Genomic DNA, 24,272 nt, shown 5'->3' on the forward strand with positions numbered 1-24,272 from the left:
TGCGTTAAGTCACATTAAGAATGACAGAAAAATGACATTCGTAATGCATCTTGGTTATGTGTAAACACACCTTAATGCTTTTAAACGGCAGGGGCGGGTCCGGTGCCCACGTCACAAGTCTCCCGTCAAGATTCCAACAGCTGTCACTTTCTCTTACAATCTTCGTGGTCACGCTTATAAACACAAGGATAAAATGCTTCTTTCTCCACCACTCACTGGCTCCGGCTGGAGTGTGGCAGAGACATTCATCACCATGACAGTGGCAAAAAACAAAACAAAAAACCATGTCCCTTTCCATGCTTTTGGGAGAGGCAGCATGCTTTGTTCAAGTTCTGTTGGCCACACAAATTGAGTGAAAAGCAACATTCAGGATGGAGGCCACTGTGCTCATTGGAACCTTCAAAGCAGCAGAAATGTTTTTGTACCCTTCCCCAGATTTGTGCCTCAAGATAATCCTGTCTTGGAGGACGGACAATTCCTTTGACTTCATGTTTGGTTTGTGCTCTTAAACAGTTACTTTACAAAAAAACTGGTCAGTTCATATTGTTGTTGGAAATGGCTTTGTCCTCACTCAGTGCTCTCTGTATGGCTTTGTTTCTACCTTATGAGGAAACAAAACTGTTTCTCTGCATTTTTCCCACAGAAGTAGTTCCTCTTCTCCCCATAAATGTTTCCTACCTGCCTAAATGTTCTCTTGCTGGAAGGACGACACAGAAATCTTTCCATCTTTCCCACTGCTCCCCAGGAACCAGTGATGTCTACCTATATTGAAATTGGCACAAAGGGGAGCAATAACATTGCTTTGTTTTTTGGTTGATTGGCCTCGTAATCACAGCCATTAATGGATGTAGATTTACTCAAATTGGCATTTAGTTGGTTCAGTGAACCGGCCAGCCAATGAATTTGTTTCTTCCCAGAGCTGAAACAATTGGTCAGTTAAGCCAATCACAACTCAACAGAAAATATTTTAGGCAATGGGCCAGCATGGTCCCTTGTGCACCGCAACACCCCCCTCCCCCTAACAAAAGCTTAGGGTATCTAGATTACAACCCCAATTCCAATGAAGTTGGGATGTTGTGTGAAATGTAAATAAAAACAGAATACAATGGTTTGCAAATCCTCTTCAACCTATATTCAATTGAAAACACCACAAAGACAAAATATTTCAAGGATTCAAAGGAATTTTATTGTCATATGCACAGAAGAACATGTTCCCTGCACAATGAAATGTGTCTACTGCATTTAACCCATCCTAATTGCCAGTAGGAGCAGAAGTCACCATTAGGTGCCCGGGGACCAGCTCCAGATGTACATCACTGCCTTGGTCAACAGCAGGGCTGAGCAAACCAAGACCGACCCATTTAATGTTCAAACTGATAAATTTTATTGTTTTTGTGCAGATATTTTCTCATTTTGAAACAGATGCCTGCAACACATTTCAAAAAAGCTGGGACAGTGGTATGTTTACCACTGTGTTACATCACCTTTCCTTCTAACAACACTCAATAAGTGTTTGGGAACTGAGAACACTAATTGTTGAAGCTTTGTAGGTGGAATTCTTTCCCATTTTTGCTTGATGTACAACTTCATTTGTTCAACAGTCCGGGGTCTCTGTTGTCGTACTTTGCGCTTCATATTGCGCCACACATTTTCAGTGGGCGACAAGTCTGGACTGCAGGCAGGCCAGTCTAGTACCCGCACTCTTTTACTATGAAGCCACGCTGTTGTGTAGAATGTGGCTTAGCATTGTCTTGCTGAAATAAGCAGGGACTTCTCTGAAAAAGACGTTGCTTGGATGGCAGCATGTGTTGCTCCAAAACCTGGATGTACCTTTCAGCATTGATGGTGCCATCACAGATGTGTAAGTTACCCATGCCATGGCCATTAACACACCCCCATACCATCACAGATACTGGCTTTTGAACTTTGCGCTAGTAACAGTCTGGATGGTCTTTTTCCTCTTTTGTCCGGAGGACACAACATCCATGATTTCCAAAAACAATTTGAAATGAGGACTCATCAGACCACAGCACACTTTTCCACTTTGCGTCTGTCTATTTTAAATGAGCTCGGGCCCAGAGAAGGCGGTGGTCTTTCTGGATGTTGTTGATGTATGGCTTTCGCTTTGCATGGTAGAGTATTAACTTGCACTTGTAGATGTAGTGACGAACTGTGTTAACTGACAGTGGTTTTCTGAAGTGTTCCTGAGCCGACGCGGTAAGATCTTTTACACAATGATGTTGGTTTTTAATGCAGTTCCGTCTGAGGGATCGAAGGTCACGGACATTCAGTGTTGGTTTTTGGCCTTGCTGCTTATGTGTAGAAAGTTCTCCAGATTCTCTGAATCTTCTGATTATATTATGGACTGTAGATGATGGAATCCCTAAATTCCTTGCAATTGAATGTTGAGAAACATTGTTCTTAAACTGCTGGACCATTTTTTCACATGATCCTCGCCCCATCTTTTCTTGTGACCGGCTGAGCCTTTTGGGGATGCTCCTTTTATACCCAATCATGACTCTCACCTGTTTCCAAACAGGTGTTCTTTGAACATTCATCAACTTTCCCAGTCTTTTGTTGCCCCGTCCCAACTTTTTTGAAACATGTTGCAGGCATCCATTTCAAAATGAGCAAGTATTTGCACAAAAACAATTCAGTTTATCAGTTTGAACATTAAATATCTTGTCTTTGTGGTGTATTCAATTTAATATACTCGTAGGTTGAAGAGGATTTGCAAATCATTGTATTCTGTTTTTATTTACATTTTACACAACATCCCAACTTAATTGGAATTGGGGTTGTACAAAAAAAACTGGTAACAGTAAAAATACTGGGACTCACTATAACATATGACAACACTAGTTTACTACCCTGTCATTAACCACCCTATTACAGAATACAAAACTGTTAAAGAATGCCTGTGAGTAGCAGAAGAGGTCACACATGTAATGAAGTAGGTCAAGAGTATGTCATTCCAGCCCTCTGATCAGGAATGAGCCTGAAAGATACAAGAAGCACATTGTACTCATTGCTTAAGCCACCTTGTTTGTGCATATATGATGTCAGGTACTTGTGAAATGGCCAATATCTTTATCAACATTTGTCTGATTTGAAAAATCTTTGCAGGAAATGAAGATTTAAAAGTCGCACCTTCGAATAGTATATACATTTTGTGCAGAGAGGTGTAGAGATTTTCATTGTGCTATAGTATTTTTATTTTTCGCAGGGTATCATATTACAGTCAGGTTTGCCTTTTGACACAAAAAGCTGTGCACAGAATTCAAAATGTAGTTGATTCTATATAAAGACAGCATTTATTTGGTGTCTTATGTGTCCCATTTGTCTAAAAGATGACAATTTGGTAACTCTTTATGTTGTGTAGAAAAAAAAATTATCAGTTTCATAATTGGACATTTTCTTTTGGCTAGGGTAGGTCAATAAAAGTGCTGATATGTCATAGTGAGTCCCAGTATTTTTACTCCTACCAGTTTTTTTGTAATCTAGACATCCTAAGCTTTCTAATGACACATGGCCTATTTGCCAAGTGTTTTGAAAATTGATTAAATATTGAAGTAATTGTAAAAATGAAAATCCCAAATTGTGAGTGGTTCCAGCTTTTCAAGTCTGATGGTTTCCTCCTTTTTTGGGGGGCTTTTATTATTGCACATTGATTCTGTGGGTTTCGCATGGTTGGTCTGACAAAGCAAGATGGTAATAAAAAAAAAATGTATTTATGTATCACGTTTCAAAACAACATAGAATCTGCTTCACGAACCAGCAAGAAATCAGAATCAGAATCGCATTTATTTTCATTGTAATTTGCATTACAACGAGATTTGAGTGCAACTCCAAAAATGTGCTTTCCGTGGTGTGAGTAATTTTTAGCCAAATAAAAGATAGTGAAATTTAATAGTAAATTATTCAGAGTATATGTACAACTAATATACACATAAGGTAAAATAAAATGAAATGTGGACCAAGTAATGTAAAACGTAAAATACCTGGTGAGAATCTGGTGAGAAAGCTATCCCTGAGTCTGTTTGTCCTAGTTTTGATTGACCTATACCGTCAGCCGGAGGGTAGTAGGTCAGAACAAAAAAAAAAATCAGATATCAACTCAAATAGTAATTGTTACAAAAAAAATTGGATAAATCCATCCAGGTACAAAAGAGTAAAATGTACAAGTGACAGTGTCCCAGGTTTGTTCTGTCAGATGTCTTTTGTATGAAATCCTGTAGCCTACACTAATACGAGTATGTTATATTCATATTCCTGATCACTTTAATTTTGTCCTGTAGCGGTACAGCTGTCACTAACACACCAGCAGCTATTTCTGTGTTCACAGTGCTCAAGATGAAAACAAGTCAAGTGGGTCAGAGTTTAATTTGATGTTGTTTTTATTTCCTTTTCTTTACCCTGTGCATCTGCAGTGCCACTGTCGCTGACCAAACGGTCCTCCTTAAAAATCGGTCGGCCCTGCCTTCACTGCGCATGCGTCATTAGCCACGGTTCACAATTATCACATCGTTTCTGCTTCAAACTGCACTCCAGTCATCATCTATCTCAGTGACAGATATCTGAAGCTTTTGTACAACAATCATTTCCACATAAATTCAACATTATTTCATCATAAAAGATGAAGGAAGCGATCAGCTACACGAGCTGCTAGCTGATGCGTTCACTGTGCGCCGGTCATTTCAAAGCGTCAGCGAGTATTGCCTTGTTTCTGCTTAAAGCTGACTCTGGAATGATTTAAGAGGTTTTACCTTGTCATCTGATGGTTAATAATCCCATTGATCATTTGATCGCTTTGGGTGAAGAGACTCTGTCTCAGACGAGCTGCTGAGCTCCGAAATGACGCATGCGCAGTGGAGGCAGAGGGGACCAATTTTTAGGGGTGGACCGTTCAATCTGCGACACATCAGTAGCTTGAGTTTGTTTTCACTGGCATGTGCACGTGTGTCTGTGGACCAGATAAAAATGGCTGGATGAATTTCCTTCAAGCTTGGTGGGAATATTACTTGGATCGATATCTAGATGTGATTAGTTTTTGGAGTAGTTTAATCAAAGGCACCATTACAGACACATGTGCATGTATATGATGGTGTGTAGAGCACATGGTGTGTGCATCAGCCCTCTGATGTCTTTCATTTCTTTATGTACTTCGTCCCACAGTCCTACTCTTCCATTAGCTGGGGATTACAACTTGTGTGCCGCCGTCATTACATTATTTGAAATGTTTCTAGTCTTTGTCACTACTCTGTGTGTCCTGTATCTCTGCTGACAGTTGAACCTTTTGTTTGCACAAACAACAGACACACGGCTCAGAGGGTTTGTTTTGACCCACACAAGTGGTGTTTGGCATTTAAACAGCGATTTGTTTTACGATGGAATGTGGTATTGTTCATGTGGAAAGGAGACACCGCTATGAGTTTAATCCACATTTGATGACTGTTTTTTGTGCATTGTGCCTCCTTGTTTTAAACCTGACAACAGAAGGCCGACACAGAAGAAGGTCATAAAGCGTCTGTCAAACAGGAGACAACTGTCCAATCACTTTTAGCGTTATACCGTACTTAGTTTAATGCCTTCAAGTTGAGGTATTGAAAACAAACCAGTGAGATGCTGTTGTGTTTTTGATATGAGTGCATTTTATTATCAGTAGCTAAAGTCACGACATTCTCCACTCGAGGATTCTTGTGGAGACGCTTTGACTTTTATCAGTTGCCTGCAGAAAAATGAATGTTATCTAGTTTCATGTTGGCATTTTTAGTTTTTAAACTGCTTTGCTTAGTAGAAGACACTTAATCTTACATACATAAGAGACAAGAAGGTGAATTTCTCTTCTTTTTGCTCTTTTGTAACCAGAGTATTTCTGGATCAGGATTTTTGTACATTCTGCAGTCGGACATAATGTTCAATCAAACGTCCTGTCAGCTACCGCTGAGCTCTGATCTGCCTGCATGATAAACATACCCCTTACTGTTTGGTGGATATATTTTTGGAGATTTATATATTTATGTTCAGATACACCTATGATTACTGATAAACACCAGTATAAAGTCCTATATCAAGGGGTGGTGGCCAAGTGGTTAGTGTGCTTGGTTTCAGTGCAGAAGGTTCCCCGTTCAACCCCACCCCTGCCACATTTCTCCATGTAATGTGGGGTTGCGTCAGGGAGGGCAGCCGGTGTAAAACGTCTGCCAAATCAACATGCAGCTCCACCTTGGATCTGCTGTGGCGACCCCGAGTGAACACAAAGGAGCAGCTGAAGGGACTTACTTTATGAAGTCCTATGTCACCTTTCTGTTGGGTGCATGACCTTTGACTTTGAGTGACCTTGACAGGGCAAACTCATTGATATTGACTTCTTTGATGCATTGGTTAAATGTGCACTTATGGCTACTATTAAACACATATATGACCTTTTTATTGGTTGCACAACGTATAACATTGGTGACCTTAAAAGGTCAAACTTGAGCTCATAATTGTTTAATTCAAACACTGTTGAGCCAATATGGATTAAACATGGTGCAGGTTTGTGCAGAATTGATCAATGCTACAACAATAATTAAATGAATTATGCCAATGTTGCGTTTCAGAGTTTTATTTAAAAAAAAATCAGTTTGTTTTCCACTGATTGTGCAGACAGTCTGGGCTGTTGTCTGTCGTCTCATTCTTGTCTACTTCTCCCTTTTCCTTTTTTCATTCTTCTGCCCTTGTCTGCCACACACGTCCTGCAGTACTTTGCAAAAATGAAGAATAAGTTGGTTATATTTATTTGAAGTCATGCTGTCAAAGCTGAAACACTGATGAGATGTGCAAATATTATGATATGAGAATAAATTAGTAGTTTTATAGGGGAAAAGTAATTGTGAGAACATCCTGATATTTTCAAAATAAGATGCAGATGTCAACTTGTCGTCCATCTGCAGAGGCTGCCAGCTGTGCAGCAGATTCTGTTGTCTTCTGATTTATCTTTGTTTTGTTGAACAGGGAACACTGTCAGCAACCTGATAATGATTCTTCCTCCCATCTGTGGAGCCATCCAGACCTTTCGCAGCGGTCTCGAGTTTCGATACATCTGCTCGTTCCTCGGACTGGCAGGTTAGTCTGATGTACTTAAAAGCCTTCTGACTCCCAAGTGATGGCACTCCAGAAAACAGAACTGTTGTTTACATCTCATAATGTAAATAACAAACCTGGCGGTCAGACAGTCTGTAATTACTGCCCGATGCCATTATGCACAAATCGTACATGGAGCGGAAATATGCGGCTGGCTTTCAGTTCTAATGTTTTGTGGGGATGTTGTGTGTTGACCAGCTGTTGGCGTTGGCTCTTGGTGTTTCCACATGACGCTGCTCTATGAGATGCAGGTAGGCTGCAATATCTCACTCCAGTCAGCACTATCTTTTAAAAAATTCTGTACCAGATTATAAATAATATCTTCCAAGTCTTTAACTTGTGTGGGCCCTGATATAGCTGAGAAAAGTAACATAAGCTAGAGTGCACCTGAAAAATGTGGCCTACAGGTCAGCCAGTTACAGTCTGTTTCATGCACAGGCTTATGCCATTACGTCACTCCGGGTTGCTTTTTGTATTAAAAATAAATAAATAAATAATAAGATTGAATAAGCAAAAAATAAATATTAAATACATACCCTGAGCAATGCATTCCGCTGAGTTATGCCTCCCATGTTTGCACACAGAGCGATGGAGAATATCATTCCAGCTCTAGTTCTATCAGATTCAGGTTACTGTATTAATACCCGTAGGTAGATTAGTGTTGGAATCACAGAAAGCATCCAACTCTCGCTCCAAATTACGTCTTTTCTTCGCACTTTCTGTGTATATCGCCGCTCTTCCTCGCTTTCTTCCACATCTACTGTCTCTCTCCTCCTTCTTGCCTTCTTCAGTTTTAAATTTCTATGCATGCATCGCAGCTAGCGGTGAAACCCCCCCACGTGACCTGTGACATCACAACGATGGCGTCCTGGCTTTCGAATTTTTGGCACGTGCCAATAATTCATAATTTGCTTCGATACAGACGAATTTTAATCACGTTCAGACTAATATTTTAGGAATCCTTTATATTCACACTAACGAACAAAATTATTTTGGTCCCCATCAAAATTCTAACAATCATCTCAATTTCAATATGCTTCCTGGCACTCTAGCTTTAAACAACTGAAATACATCCAGTAATGCATTGATTGGTGGAGTAAAATACACGTAGTAAATATAAATTCTTACCTGTTAGTTTCAGTGGGCTTCATTTGAATAAATAATCCACATTTTAAATCCAAAACAATGTCTAAATGTGTTGAAAAGTCCCTCCCTCTGTGGCGATTAAATTACAGTCACAAAGAAATAAAATAATGTTAAAATTAGTCTGTTTTGTTTTTGTGTTGAGTGGACAAGCCACTGTAACGTGAAAAGTGAACCTGAACTACACCACCCACAATGCTCCCTGCGGCGACCAGCCAATCACGTTTTGTGCTTAATGATGAAGTCATCACCAAGCGACAGGCAGCTAGTCTGCTCCGTGGCTAGAAACAGACAACAAACGGACTAAAATGTTTGATTTTAGGGTTTACAAACATTTTTGACTGTTAAACTTTACCAGCAAAGAAAATGTTTCGGACTGAAAGTTATTGGAACTAAATTTATCGGAAGATAATTGGTCCAATGATGGTTTTAAACTTATCTGAAAAGCTAATCCGATAACAAAAACATTAGCTTTGATAATTATCTGCTATCGGATTAGCTGAACTGTGCTCACCACTGCGTTTGTGTTGCTTCCATCTGTTTTTTGGCTGTCCACAATCAGTGACCTGGTAAGCGGGTAATGCTGCGTTTACACATGACGACAAGTCACGAATGCCACGAAGTACACATTCTTGGCCGCTGATCACAAATGTGATGATTCGGGGCAGAGGCGTCAGGTGTCCTCAGGAACTGCTGCAACCTGTTACCACACGTTACGATTAATGGCACATGTTGCTGGAGAATTATCAGGAACCATTATGCATGGTCAAGAATAGTGTTCTGCGTTGTTGCGCGTAACAGCACATCGTTAAGTTCTGTCACGTTGTGAACGAGGTGAATTGTCTCCACACACACACCCATATTCATCCAACCGAATTCAGATCGCTCCAATTTTTCAGAAGAACTTTGTGACTGCATGCGTAGTTGGGCTCTGTGCCATGAAGTGGTGCAGAGAGGAGGAGGAGGACAGAGCCAGATGTGTGGCTTCATGCGGCTCTCGTCTCGCATGTTTTCCCAAACATCAGGCACATGCAGCAGGTGGAACACCTGCAGGAGCGCGCTGAAGAGCACTGAAATTAGACTTTTAGCCGACTTGGTGTCAGCAATCAAACTGAATGCGGTGTAGCAGGGTTTAATTGTGCGCGCGCTTCTTCCTCCGCTAGACTGGAGGAGGAGCAGAGATGTCTGGCTGTACGTGAGTCTCCTCTCGCTCCTCTGGTTGCTCAGACTCGTTCTCCCGCTCATTGGTTACAACAGCAGGTGGAACACCTGCAGGAGCGTCCTGACGAGCTTCAGCAGAACTGTGGAACAACATTTGGAGCCGAGTTTAATTGTGTGCACGTGACAGAAAACTGATTCATCGTGGCGCGCAGTGAAATGTGACGCCGTGTTGCAAGTCGTGTCAAAACTTGACAGTTTCCGTGTCACTTCGTAATAACGCGTGCCAGTTTGGGCTCCAACAACCATCACAAGAATCACTACTGTTGTCACATTCTATTAAGGATCAGTACTCACCAAGACGGATCAATACACTCAGTTGTGACCTCCACGACGTGAGACGAAATGAGGGTGGTGTGTGACATTCGTGGAAGATTTTTTGACAGCCAAAAACATGCTCCACGAATATCAAGAATATCACGCACCAACACGCACTGTTAAGAAATCTATTCAGATGCGTTAAGTCACATTAAGAATGACAGAAAAATGACATTCGTAATGCATCTTGGTTATGTGTAAACGCACCTTAATGCTTTTAAACGGCAGGGGCGGGTCCGGTGCCCACGTCACAAGTCTCCCGTCAAGATTCCAACAGCTGTCACTTTCTCTTACAATCTTCGTGGTCACGCTTATAAACACAAGGATAAAATGCTTCTTTCTCCACCACTCACTGGCTCCGGCTGGAGTGTGGCAGAGACATTCATCACCATGACAGTGGCAAAAAACAAAACAAAAAACCATGTCCCATTCCATGCTTTTGGGAGAGGCAGCATGCTTTGTTCAAGTTCTGTTGGCCACACAAATTGAGTGAAAAGCAACATTCAGACTCAATTGGTTTTTGAAGGCCTTTTCCCTAGGTGTATATTTCTCCACTCTTTCCGGGAGGTGTGTACAAAACGCTTCCACTTAAACCTTTAAAAATCTTATCCTTGGGAAAAGTATAGAAATAATAAACATCAGGACTGGTGTTGCTGGACCTTTAGAAAAAGACACCTGTTCACCATTTCAATGTATTCACAGTCAAAGGCCACAAAAAAAAACACATATTTCAAGCTTTGTTGCAATGGAAAAGGCAAAATGGATCTCGAGGAAAGTTCACTGAAATCAACACTTCTGAGCATTCATCAGCAACCAATCAAATCAAGCTAGATTCCCCATGTTTATGACTTAATATCTCAGGGCATATGGCACCAAAAATAAAACACAATACAGCAATATTTTTGTAATTCTTTATTTACTTTGAATTGTCATTTTGACATTTCATTTAATGAACCAGACTCATTGTATTTGTAATGACAATATGATAGAAAAATATTTGTTGCCTGTTAAATTATAAGTTTATGCCAAAAGAAACATATGTCATCGTGTTTTATTAATGTGTTTTCTCCATGTTGTGTTTTGCAGCTGCTGGACGAGTTGCCAATGATATACAGCACATGCGTGTTTCTGTACTGTTTGTAAGTAATTAATGTATGCAGATTTACAACTGTTAAAGTTCTACTGATGAGTGACTAGATTTTACAATAACTAATATATATATATATATATATATATATATATATATATATATATATATATATATATATATATATATATATATATATATATATATATATATATATATATATATATATATATATATATATATATATATATATATATAATTTAAATAAACAAACCCTTAATTGGAGTAAGTGGGTGTCGAAAATGGATGGATGGATGGAAAAATAAACAAATAAAAAATACAAAAAGGCTTGCAAAAAAAAAAACAACTAAAAAACTAAATGGTAACAATGCAGTTTTAAAAAAATTGCATTATTTTAATTAATTAAGCTGGATATTTTTGTTAAGATTCATGCACTCATCCTTGTTGAGTGTATGAAATTACAGGAACATTAATTAAAAAAAGCTTCTGTTTGCCAGATGGATATCTTGAAATGGTTTTGTTTGCAGTACACAACCCAAAGAAGTTCATATCTGAAGTGTAGAACCAGTGAACATTTCTATCTTTTTGAATATTTTAAATTACCAATCAGTTATCAACTTAGCTGTTGATTATTATTCTGTTGCTATATTGTTTCAACCCTTGAGCATTTTTGATGTAATATTTGTTGATGGTGGAGGTGGTGTCCCAGTGTGGAGCTCCTGTAGCAAGAATGTTTGGAGAACCTCTTGTTCACTTGTAGCCAGAGTACGACACTAAAGTTTGAACATGCTTCCTTTCCCCTGTACTGGTAACTGCATCAGGTTTATACATTAACAACAGGGATCAATGTGTGGTTGAGTAAATGAGTGAGCTCATCTATCCCAGCCATTTTTTTAAGCAATGACTCAAAAACAAAAAATGCTGTCATGTAAGTCACCAAATTTAAAGGGTCACATAATGAGGATGAACTCATTCCATGATGTTTAATTTTATGCACTGCATGAATGGAGAACTCACCTTTGTTTTGCCTATGTAATATCTTACAGACTTGTCTGCCACCTGCTGGACATAGTGCCCACTTTCCCCTGAGTGTCACCTGACACATTTAGCTAGCAACTGCGGGGAGAAAAAATGATGCCTGCCACATGGCAAAATATGGGGTGAAATATACAACAGATTGGGGAAGTAAAACAAGAATGGATAGAATGTTTGCCTGGGGATGATTCATCAGTACTGCAGATTAGTGATGGCAAACCTGAACTATCCTGCAGTAGACTGGTGGCGTTCCAGTGATCACTGGGATAGGTTCCAAGTATTGGATTTTGGGCACGCAGGGGATTGTGGGAAATGTGTGCCTGCACAGACACGCTCAGAAAGTAAACAAAAGGCTCAGATTGCCAGGAATTACTTGTGTCCCTGGATGCTTCAGTATACATCTCAGGGATAAACATGTGAACTTCTTTCGTTTTCCTCAGAATGCAACGCTTAGAAACAAGTGGATTCACAATATTAGAAGACCTGGAAATTAGAGAAAGTTTATTGAGTTCAAACCGACATCAACCCACCGAGACTGCAGCAGCCAGAAAACTTACATGGTAGACACGCCAACGGTTTCTCCACTCAAACTACTTCCATCAAAACCACCAATATAGTAGTTTTGTCCACAACTTATGGCAAAATCACGACCGCCATTTGACGCATAAGTTACTAAATCTCTTCCAAAGTCACGCCCCCATCCCCTGTCCAGAGCAGCTTTCTTCTGCCATGCTTTAGTTTAGAAACATTTTATTTCTCTCTCTTTCTTCCCCTTGAGGTTCGGAGTCCCATCCACCGAGAAATGGGTGTGCTTCGCTGTGCCAGAGAGTCAGTGATTTTGTTATAAAATCTGCGGGTACTTCAGGAAGTGAGGATCAAGCTCATCAGGACCTGCAGATTTATTGGGATCCAATTGTTTTAAGGCTCTGTGAACCTCTGACACATCAAATAGGATAAAATTAAAAGGTTTATTGATCTTATTGATCATGATGAAAGTTGAGTCCTTTGTCTATCAGGCTCTTTTTAGATGAGGGTATAGAGACTCAAAAAGAGAACTCAAAGAAACAAAGTGTTCATTAAAGCAGTTAAAAATAGCTGATTTATATGTTAGTGTATGTGCATCTTTCACAATACAGGCTGGCAAATTGTTCATTGCAACATTTCCATGTGTAGATTTGATCACTTTCTAAAGCTTTTTAGGATGGTTTTAATTGCTAGTAGTCTTGAAAAGATAGAAATTTTATTTGGCCTTTTTGACAAGAGAAGTAAAGCAATTCCAAATTTGTCTAAAAATCTTCTAGTCAGCTTCAGATTGGGAGTTTCTGGCTTTTGAGCAGGCAGCATCCATTTCTTTTAGCAGAGTAGACTCTGTGTGCAAATCCAGGGGTTATTATGACCTTTGGCTCAAAATTTGCAGATGGGAGCATGCTTATTTACAATTAGAATAAAAGCATTGTAAAAGTAACTCCAAGCCAATTCTACATCGTAATGAGACAGATCTCGTTCCAGTCAAATTCCCATAAAGCATGATAAAAGCTTGATCACAGAAATACTAATACTAATCTCTTTAAAAAATAATTTGCAGCCTTGATTTTGGGAGTTTAACTTGCTTGACTGTAGCTATCAAAGAATGATTGGTCAGATCAGTAGCAAAAGCAACGATATATGAAAACTTATTTGGAGCATTTGTTAAAAAGTAAATTAGGAGGGGTTTTGAGGAAATTTAGCATTTGGCTGAGTTGAGCAGTTGACTAGTTGTGTAAGGTAGATTTTCAACCATCAGACACAGAGCTTAGGGCTGGGACTGGTTAACACCCTATTTGATGTGCTAACCAGTCCCAGTTAAAACCTCCAGCGAGGAGAATGTCATTAAAATCCAAGGATGAAAGATGTTCACACGATGAACATAAAGACTCACTGCTTGCTGAGGGGAGTCTATAGTAAGCCACAACAGTGATAAAATGGCCCTTTTAAAAGTTCAAATTTCAAAGCAAGAACTCCAAATTTTCAGGGAAGTGATACTGAGGACAGGATGATGGTATGAAATTTGTTTTTAATATGAATGTCAGTTCCACCACCTTTCTTGGGATGGCCACAACGAAAACCACTGTAACCCTTGATTGCAGTGTTTGTCTGTAATGGATTTATGTAGCCAAGTTTCAGACAAAACCAAAATATCAGTGTCTTTCAATTTCCACATTTTCACTAGGTCCAATTAATGAAGTAGACTTCTGATGTTTAGACAGTGGTGGGCACAGATAACCAAAAAATTAACTTCGATAACAGATAATAAGATAACTGAAAAGTTATCTTTGATAAAGATAAACCGATAAACCACCCAAAAATGTATCGGAAGTTACAGATAATCGATAACCGATAAATTCCGGTGTTGTCTATGGGACATTTGCAGTTACTAAAGAGCTGAAATTTATTTTTAACACGATCGCTTTTGAAAGCATCAAAAGCAGTGAAAGACCTAAAGAATAAGCAAGAATGTTTGACCATGCTGCCCCCTGCAGGAAGCAGCACAGACAAATCCTGAGAACACCCACGAAATCAACTCTTTACTAATCATAATCATTTTTCTTTCAACATTCTGCCCCTCCCGGAAGCTCTTGTTTACAACAGCACTTCCACCGCAGAGACACACCGAGAGCAATCATAAAGCCAGCTCCCTATCAATTTCAACACTCCGGTCAGGCGGAGGTCTTGAAAAATAAAGTCATGCTAACTTATGGTTTTTTGAAAATACTGATAGAATAACTCCATTAATGTCAATTCTGTCATTTGGACAAAGTTAAAATATAACATATCTTTTAATGTTGAATAAGGCACTATTTCTGAGGTTTTGTAACAAACACAGACCGCAAAACATTCTAGGTAAAAGTGCTAAACAGTGATTGGTTCAGTAATCCATTATGTAAACCAACATGTTAATGTGACGTGTGTCGTGTGTTGGTTTAAAGATAAATGTGCTTTTGTAAAATATTCCATTTTTATTTGTAAAAACAGGCATTTTTACGGAGCCCTGGAATTGTCATCGCAATTGCATGTTTTAAAACTTCTATGATGTTGTAAAACATGCACTCAATATTAGTAAGTAAGTAAATTTATTTATATAGTGCCTTTCACAGACATAAGGCCATGTACACATGTTGTCAGGTATTTGTAAAACCAAATATCTTACCCTTTCAGTTTGGGGAAAAAACTTCATCCACACTACGTCATTTAAAAAAAAAATCCATCCACATCGAACCGTATAAATGTGTTGTAATTAGTCTGCCAAACCTTTGGGTGGTGCTACTGATTAAAATTCTATCCAATCAGGAGCCTTATTCTCTTGTCGTCACTTCCACAAAAACTAAAAACATGGCGCCAACCTCGTTCGTGTGGACCGATAAGGAGTTGGAATTACTTCTAACCGTAGTTTTAGAATACAAAGTTAACAAATATATGCACACAAAAAGCGCCTGGACAATGGACAATACCAATACTTTGAGAGCAGCCATGTACCCAGATGTTTAATACTGCCATGAACACTCCTGGCCAGTAGATGGCAGTAGCGGCCTTGAAAAAATGTCAAACAAAATTCCAGATAATCCGTGTCTGCTACATTTAAGATGCGTGGAATTTAACAAACGCAAATACACTAACTTCTATAAACCCAGAGAATATATTCACAAGAGTTTTAGGCACTAGAGTTTAATGCTGTTATCTGTGGACCCTGAACAGAGTGTCTGAAATGCATTTGTCCTGTCGTGAACGTCTGAGATTACCTTATGCTACCCATAATGCATTGCTGCCTGGCAGAGCATGTGCTCACAAAACCTTACAAATTAGCACATTACTTTCAAACGAAAACATGTATCTGATATTTTCACTTTATAAACTTCAGACATGACACTAATTTTAAATAACTTGTCTAAAATGAGTGGTTAAAATTTGAACCATAAGTTAAACATGTATGCCTCTGGATAACTTGGTGACATTGTGATTATATTAGTATGGTGTTAAAGGAAATGACTTTTTTTTTGGTGAGCAGTTCTCCTTTGCTTACAGACAATAGAGTGGTGTCTGTTTGCAGAGAGTAGAACAACATGCCTATTAGGAAACTTTTAACAGGTAGGTCTCAACAGTTTTAACAGTTTTAAAAATGTTTTTCACTGTTCATCTTAGTTTAGTACGTTATCGGTCTAAAAGTTATCGGACGGTAATTCATCGGAAGATAATTAGTCCGATGATGGTTTTTAAGTTTATCTAAAAAGATAATCCGATAATGAAAACATTATCTTCGATAATTATCTGTTATCGGATTATCGGAAGTGTGCCCACCACTGTGTTTAGATGAATAATACTAAGCCCTGATCTTGCATTGAATTCACAAGGGGTTTTCAAATGATTTAGTTCTGGCCTTGGGTTAGCTTGAACATTTTCCTGATCATAGAAGCAATAGAACAACAATTCACAACATTTTAAAACCTTTGCAACACCCGTGTTTCGGAACATTGTTCCAGAGCCTGTATCAAAAGAAAGATGTGCTGAACACTGCCGCCTGCTGGACTGTTCAAGGATGTGCTCCTACATATTCAATTATAAATTTCATATTTATAAGGAGACTAGTGTCCTGTCTCATGTTTACCACGGCGCTCATTCAGTGATTGCTGGGAAAGCCTCCACTTCCCTGTGAGCCTTAAGTGGAATACGTGGGTTCAGTAAATTGATGGATGAATAATTTACAAGAGTACTTCAGAAAGCTCTCGGCCTCACTCGGAAACAAAATCATCTGGAGGCTCAAGATGTGACCTTGTTCTACGAAGGGATAGTGAATCTTGAACATCGGTGGACCAAATGCATTGAAGTTCAGGGAGATGAAATTGAAAAATAACGCAAAAAAATTTCTCTTGTGGCATTTTCTGGGTGAGGCCGAGAACTTGTTGAAGTACAGCTTGAAGTTTTAGTTTTCAGGATGTGTCAGAGGAATATATCCGATGGTGAGACAGACAGAGTTATGAAATTGGAGTACTTTAAAGCAGTGCTTCTCAATTCTGATCCCGTGGTCCTCTATGCTTTCTGCTTTGCATATTTTCCATCTCTCCCTGGTCTGCCTGCATTTAATTATTTTGTTCTGATGTTAGTCAGACTAAGGTTGGCAAACACAGACTCTTAAACACGTGTGACGTATGTACGTGTTAGAACCTTGAGGAAATCGCAGTGATTGTGTCCTGTGCTGCCGAGCCTGTTGGAACCGTTGTTTTCTACTGATATGTGGTGTTGTGTTGTTTGAAATCATAAATCATGAAAGACTGCCAACAAAAGTGCGCATCTGATGTGCATTTCAAAAACTTGAAACAAAACAAAAACAGGTGAATTTTTGCAGGTGTAAATAAATGGAACCAATACAGAGTTCCAGCCTGCAAAGTTCATTGTGCTCTTTAATTTTAAATGATAAACTATGTGTATCACAAAACGTCATCACATCACAGAGTGAATTTGACAACGATTTAAAGAGTCACAGTTGAGTTGGTGGAGCTGCTGCCTGCAAAATGCAACAATTGCATGCACAAAAGGAGATTTCTGACATCCACCAAGGGTTGACGAGGACTCAAAAGAACACATATATAATTCACATCTTGACCCGGACTTGACCTGAATCTGGATTCCGCAACACAATGCAATAATTGTGTACTGATCCCGAATGGTCTGACTGATCAAGATGTTACAATCTGATATTTAATTCACAAGCTGAAACAAAATATTGTCTTCATCATCTTGGTTTTACATTGTGAAGTAGTTTTGACGTAATGCTAAAGGTCTACAAAGTGCAGTGTACAAATTGAAATCCTGATCCAGAATCTGGAAACAGATCACATCCAAAATTTAACAGAGTCTTCCATGGCCTAACATCAATATGTGGTGAAAATCTGTTAAGTATTTTTTACGTAATCCTTAAAATCTGACAAAGTGAAGTGTACAAATTGAAATCCAGATCCAGATCACCTCCAAAATTCAGTGGGTTCTTCATGGCCTAATATCTGTCTGTGGTGTCTGTACGTTGCATGGCACATCTAGAATTCTTTTACATAAATTACACACAAGTACCCAAAAGTATTGATCCTGTAGTGGAGGTCCAGAAACTTTTAGATTTTTGTGACTGTGTTGTAAATTGAACAAAGCTGCTGATTCTTAGGATACGAACAACTTCAGTTTGATATTTGTTCTGTTATTTCAAAATTCCATTGTACTGAACATGTAAAACAAAGGCTTTATTCTGCTTTTCAGATACGAGTGCTTCAAACAAGAGAACAGCACCAGTTTATGTAAAATTTTCTTGTTATTAATCTTCAGTATCTTGGTCACTGTGGTGAGTATCAGCCTTCTCTGTAAACTCAGTCACATTATTGCATTTTTTCGGCAAGCTTCCACAGTTCACAGTTGTTTGAAAACAGGCCAGTGACCAAAACGAATTGGGTCCATAAGTATTTGGACACACCTATTTTGTTATTTATATATATTGAAATTTTGCTTCTGTTCACCAATGTTGGAGTTGAAATGAAACAGTCAAGAGTCAAGATAGGCAGTTTTATCGTATAGACTCGGGAGACTAGAGACAGTTAAAGGTTTACGCCATCGTTATGTTATACAGAATGTTAAAGTAGTCTTTGAGGGGAGGACCCAGTCTTGACAGTGATGAGGTACATTAGTCTTGAAACTTGCCATCAAAGGAAAGCAAGGGTGGAGTCCACCTCAGGCGTCCAACTTTTGGCAGTGGGGTGGAGGAGGTAGTGCTTCTGGCTGACAACTGCAAACCTAGAGAAGTGAGTTAAGGCCGACCTTTTTAAATAGCACATAGGTTTGCTATCATTTGTGAGTTAATGATTAAAAGGAACCAGCATTAGAGATACAGCTGCAACTGATTAGGCCAATCTGAAATAAAACTTTGAAATCTGACCTTGTAGCATAGTCCTGGTAGGACTATGCTACAATTCTAAATGTAGTGGTTTTGTCTAAATATTGTAGAAAAAATTCGTAACGTACCTGAACCAGTGAAGTCAGCACCTAAGAAAGGCTCCAAGAAAGTGCTGACCAAGATCATCGGTAAGGGAGGCAAGAAGAGAAAGAGGAGCAGGAAGGAGAGTGTACAAGGTGCTTAAACAGGTCCATCCCGACACGGGCAGTTCTTCCAAGGCCATGAGCATCATGAACTTGTTCATTGTGGACATCTTTGAGCTCATCGCCACCGAGGCGTCCCGTCTGTCGCACTACAACAAACGCTCCACCATCACATCCATGTATATGTACATGCACAATTACCATAAAGACTCTGTTCATTCATTCACCAAAACTGAGTGTTTGTGCAGGAAGGACACTAGTGAGGGAAGCCACCAAGACAACTCCTAGAGATTTACAGGCTTCTGTGGATGTGTTTGGAGAACATGCAGCTTTTGTTTTTTGCAACACCATTCATTCGTTTTCTACACTCGCTTACTCCAATCAAGGATCACGGGGGGCTGGAGCCTATCCCAGCATTCGTAGGGCATGAGCCAAGGTACATCCTGGGCAGGACACCAATCTGTCACACGGCCACATATAGACGGACAAACACAGTCACACATACGGTCAATTTAGATTCACCAATTCACCTAACCTGCATGTCTATGGAAGTGGGAGGAAGCCGGTGTCACCGACTGAACGGTCCCCCCTAAACATCGGTCTGCCTTTTGCATCTGTGCATGCGTCATTAGCAGTAGTTCACGGATTAAAATCTTATTTCTGCTTCAAACTGCACTCCAGTCATCTGTCTTAGTGACAGATATCTGAAGCTTTTGTACAACAATCATTTCCACATAAATTCAGCATTATTTCATCATAAAAGATGGATGAATCGATCAGAGGGCCGCAGCTAAATGAGCTGCTAGCTGCGTTCACTGCGCGTTGGTCATTTCAAAGCGTCACAGAATTTCGCAGAGTTTCTGCTTAAAATGGCCTTGTTTCTGTTTAAAACTGACTTTAGAATGACTTTACCTTTATCATCTGATGGTTAATAATCCCATTAATCCATTTGATTGCTTTGGTGAAGAGACTCCATCTCAGATGTGCTGATGTGGTCGAAAATGACGCATGCGCAGTTGCAAAAGGCGGATCAATTTTTAGTGGTGGACTGTTCACGTGGGAAGTGATCCCAAGACCTTCTTGTTGTGAGGCAACACTGGTGTTAACCTCTAAGCCACTGTGCCACCAGTTACAGCTTTATGCTAGAGGGAATCAGTGAAGGATTTTCATAGAAGAAAACTGATCATATTCAAATCAAATCTGTAGAGTCTGTCCTGCCTTTGGGAGCAAACTGGAGCTGAAATTTCACACCTATAAACAAAATCCTTCTTTGTGCCACTCTACCATTCAGCCGTAAAACTGGTGATGTAACGGATAAAAGTTGTACTGTGCACAGCTTCTTCAGTCACAGAAGCCTAAATGGACATCAGAGTTGTCATGGCTGTCTTGTTGGCTTCCCTCACTCATCTCTTTCTTGCATGTTTACTCAGTTTTTGAGAACTACCTACTCCAGACATTTACCATACAGTGCCATACTGTTTTTATTTCTTTATGAGTGATATAAATGAAGTGTGAGACCTATTCAGTGACTTGGACATGTTTATGTATCCATCCCCTGACTAAAAGCAATGGATTGTATGAACTATAATCCTTGAACTGAGTTTATCCCATTCCTTTTGGTGACACAAAATGAACGGACTGTGTGTCAAAGTGCTGTAATTCTGAAATGGTTAATGCGCTTTGACACCTTGATTTTAGTCTGTAGTACAAGCACATATTATTTCATCTCAACTCAACAGCAGCAGTAAAACAATTGTTGCAGTCCAAATACTTATGTACCTGGGTATAATTGCCCAATAAGTGTAACATCCTCTTAACTCTTTCTATGCTGTTCTTTTCTTAGGTGTACCTGCAGTGGAAGGAGCCAGTGTTTCACCAGGTCAGGGCGTATCTGGACTTCATATCAGATTGCACTTTGTTTGCCATTAGGGCCTGGTGTGTAACAAGCCCGTTTTACCTCATATAAACAGTGGGCTTGTCAGCATAGTGTGCAGCCCTGCTTTAGGCACCTGCTGGCTGCTAAGAGTGACACAGCATTTTATTTGATCCCTTAGAGCCCCAATGATGTGCTCCAGCATTCCAGTCAGTTTTTCATCATGTTTTTATTTGTAGTTCATATCTATACACAGGGAAATTTATATACACAGACAAATTATATCTCAGATTCAGAAAGCTGAGGTTATTCTGAACATTTTGATATGCAACACGTGGTGGTTATACTAAAAGAAAGTACTTTAAAATGGGAACTTTTTAAGGTATAGTAAAATCAAGAAAATGGCGTTTGAGCCGAGGTAATCATTAAATCAAATCAATTCAAATCAATTTTATTTATATAGCGCCAAATCACAACAAACAGTTGCCCCAAGGCGCTTTATATTGTAAGGCAAAAGCCATACAATAATTACAGAAAAACCCCAACGGTCAAAACGACCCCCTGTGAGCAAGCACTTGGCGACAGTGGGAAGGAAAAACTCCCTTTTAACAGGAAGAAACCTCCAGCAGAACCAGGCTCAGGGAGGGGCAGTCTTCTGCTGGGACTGGTTGGGGCTGAGGGGAGAGAATCAGGAAAAAGACATGCTGTGGAAGAGAGCAGAGACCAATCACTAATGATTAAATGCAAAGTGGTGCATACAGAGCAAAAACAGAAAGAAACACTCAGTGCATCATGGGAACCCCCCCAGCAGTCTAAGTCTATAGCAGCATAACTAAGGGATGGTTCAGGGTCACCTGATCCAGCCCTAACTATAAGCTTTAGCAAAAAGGAAAGTTTTGAGCCTAATCTTAAAAGTAGAGAGGGTGTCTGTCTCCCTGATCCGAATTGGGAGCTGGTTCCACAGGAGAGGAGCCTGAAAGCTGAAGGCTCTGCCTCCCATTCTACTCTTACAAACCCTAGGAACTACAAGTAAGCCTGCAGTCTGAGAGCGAAGGGCTCTATTGGGGTGGTATGGTACTATGAGGTCCCTAAGATAAGATGGGACCTGATTATTCAAAACATTATAAGTAAGAAGAAGAATTTTAAATTCTATTCTAGAATTAACAGGAAGCCAATGAAGAGAGGCCAATATGGGTGAAATATGCTCTCTCCTTCTAGTCCCCGTCAGTACTCTAGCTGCAGCATTTTGAATTAACTGAAGGCTTTTCAGGGAACTTTTAGGACAACCTGATAATAATGAATTACAATAGTCCAGCCTAACTTCACTTTTATCTGAATTTAAAAGCAGGAAATTAGAGGTCATCCATGTCTTTATGTCTGTAAGACATTCCTGCAGTTTAGTTAATTGGTGTGTGTCCTCTGGCTTCATGGATAGATAAAGCTGGGTATCATCTGTGTAATAATGAAAATTTAAGCAATGCTTTCTAATAATACTGCCTAAGGGAAGCATGTATAAAGTGAATAAAATTGGTCCTAGCACAGAACCTTGTGGAACTCCATAATTAACCTTAGTTTGTGAAGAAGACGCCCCATTTACATGAACAAATTGTAATCTAGATAAATATGATTCAAACCACGAAGATCATTTGTAACCTTCACTAATGCTGTTTCTGTACTATGATGAATTCTAAAACCTGACTGAAACTCTTCAAATAGACCATTCCTCTGCAGATGATAAGTTAGCTGTTTTACAACTACCCTTTCAAGAATTTTTGAGAGAAAGGGAAGGTTGGAGATTGGCCTATAATTAGCTAAGATAGCTGGGTCAAGTGATGGCTTTTTAAGTAATGGTTTAATTACTGCCACCTTAAAAGCCTGTGGTACATAGCCAACTAATAAAGATAGATTGATCATATTTAAGATCGAAGCATTAATTAATGGTAGGGCTTCCTTGAGCAGCCTGGTAGGAATGGGGTCTAATAGACATGTTGATGGTTTGGAGGAAGTAACTAATGAAAATAACTCCGACATAACAATCGGAGAGAAAGAGTCTAACCAAATACCATTATGCAACAACTAATAGCATTTTTACCCAAGGCCAAAATATGGCCATCGGGTATTGCAAAGGCCTTGTGTCTGTCCGTGTGTCTGTCTGCTCAGCATAAGTCCAGTCTTATTATATTACTGCCAGAGTCTTCAAATTCACAGGGAACATTCTTGAGACACAGACCTTGGACAAGTTCAAAGATGGCTAACCTTGACCTATTTCAAAAGGTCACATTGTGTTTCCTGTTGTTAGGCTCATATGACCGAGAGTATTTTAATATTGCGTTATATTTTAAACTTAGTATCCAGTCTGTGTGTGTGTGCATACAAAGAATCTCTAACTACATACAGTTTAATAGCACTATACCTTCTGTTACATCCTGCCTCAAGTGTCTTTTACCACTTTCAGTCTCACTTTGTGTCTGTGTTGATAAGGCACTAACAAATATATTAGGAATGAAATTTAATTTTGTAATCACACAGCTCTGTGTTGGTTCTCAACAACCACAAGATTTTTCTTTCTGATTTAACACAAAACCTACCGACTGACTGTAAATATAGGCACACATGTCTTATGAAGGACACAGCAGTTGTGTAACAAACGCCGTGCTTGTGTACCAAATAAAAACTTTTCAGGATGGGTAGTAATCAAATTCTGTCTGAACTTTTTGTTGCCTCCAGGTCATGTATGGTGCCCTTGTAGCTTGCCTCGTAATGCGATCCGTCTTCATTGTTACGTGGTAAGTTTGGAAAAAAGAATGTCACAAATTTAGCACACAGCCACACTGCAAAAGCACAAAATCTTACTGTAAATGTCTAATCTACACTTAGTATAAGGCACAACCACTTGTTTGTAGATAATGCATCTTAAAAATCTTAAGTGAGAGCTTTGGGAACGTCTTGATTTGAATAATCAGAGATAAAACAAGCTTTACTGACTCACTTTCAAGATATTTTAAGCTGCTGTGTTATTTGTAAAATATATAACACTTCCTCAAACCAGTAAAATGAAGCTCAGAATGAGTTTTCTCACCTCATTTTAAGACCTTATATGTTGCATTGACAGTTTTTTAAAATGAAAACAGTGTTTTCAATTTGCAACAAGTTAAAAAAAATTGTTAAAAAAATCTGTCAGTGGAGCAATCTTAACAATCTTACCATTGACCTGTTATGATTTCTCGAAATTAGCTGAGAAAACTTGTTTTATCACATATATGATTCAAAACAAGTTGTTTCCAAAACTCTTTCAATAAAGAGTTTTAAGATGAATTATCTAAAAATAAGTCTGTATATATT

The 24,272-nt window shown here is 39.2% G+C and overlaps 1 protein-coding gene across 1 annotated transcript in view; it reads left to right on the forward strand.

Annotated features, from left to right (window-relative positions):
- The window catches only part of acer3 (alkaline ceramidase 3), a 44,546-nt gene that overhangs the window by 6,305 nt on the left and 13,969 nt on the right, over nt 1–24,272 (forward strand). The window contains exons 2-7 of the mRNA XM_034178949.1: nt 6,997–7,107; nt 7,324–7,376; nt 10,891–10,943; nt 18,227–18,308; nt 20,901–20,936; nt 23,658–23,716. Coding sequence (XP_034034840.1) covers nt 6,997–7,107; nt 7,324–7,376; nt 10,891–10,943; nt 18,227–18,308; nt 20,901–20,936; nt 23,658–23,716 — 394 coding nt within the window. The remainder of the gene's footprint in view (nt 1–6,996; nt 7,108–7,323; nt 7,377–10,890; nt 10,944–18,226; nt 18,309–20,900; nt 20,937–23,657; nt 23,717–24,272) is intronic.

This window comes from Thalassophryne amazonica, chromosome 9 (genome assembly GCF_902500255.1).
Source record: "Thalassophryne amazonica chromosome 9, fThaAma1.1, whole genome shotgun sequence".
Taxonomy (NCBI): domain Eukaryota; kingdom Metazoa; phylum Chordata; class Actinopteri; order Batrachoidiformes; family Batrachoididae; genus Thalassophryne; species Thalassophryne amazonica.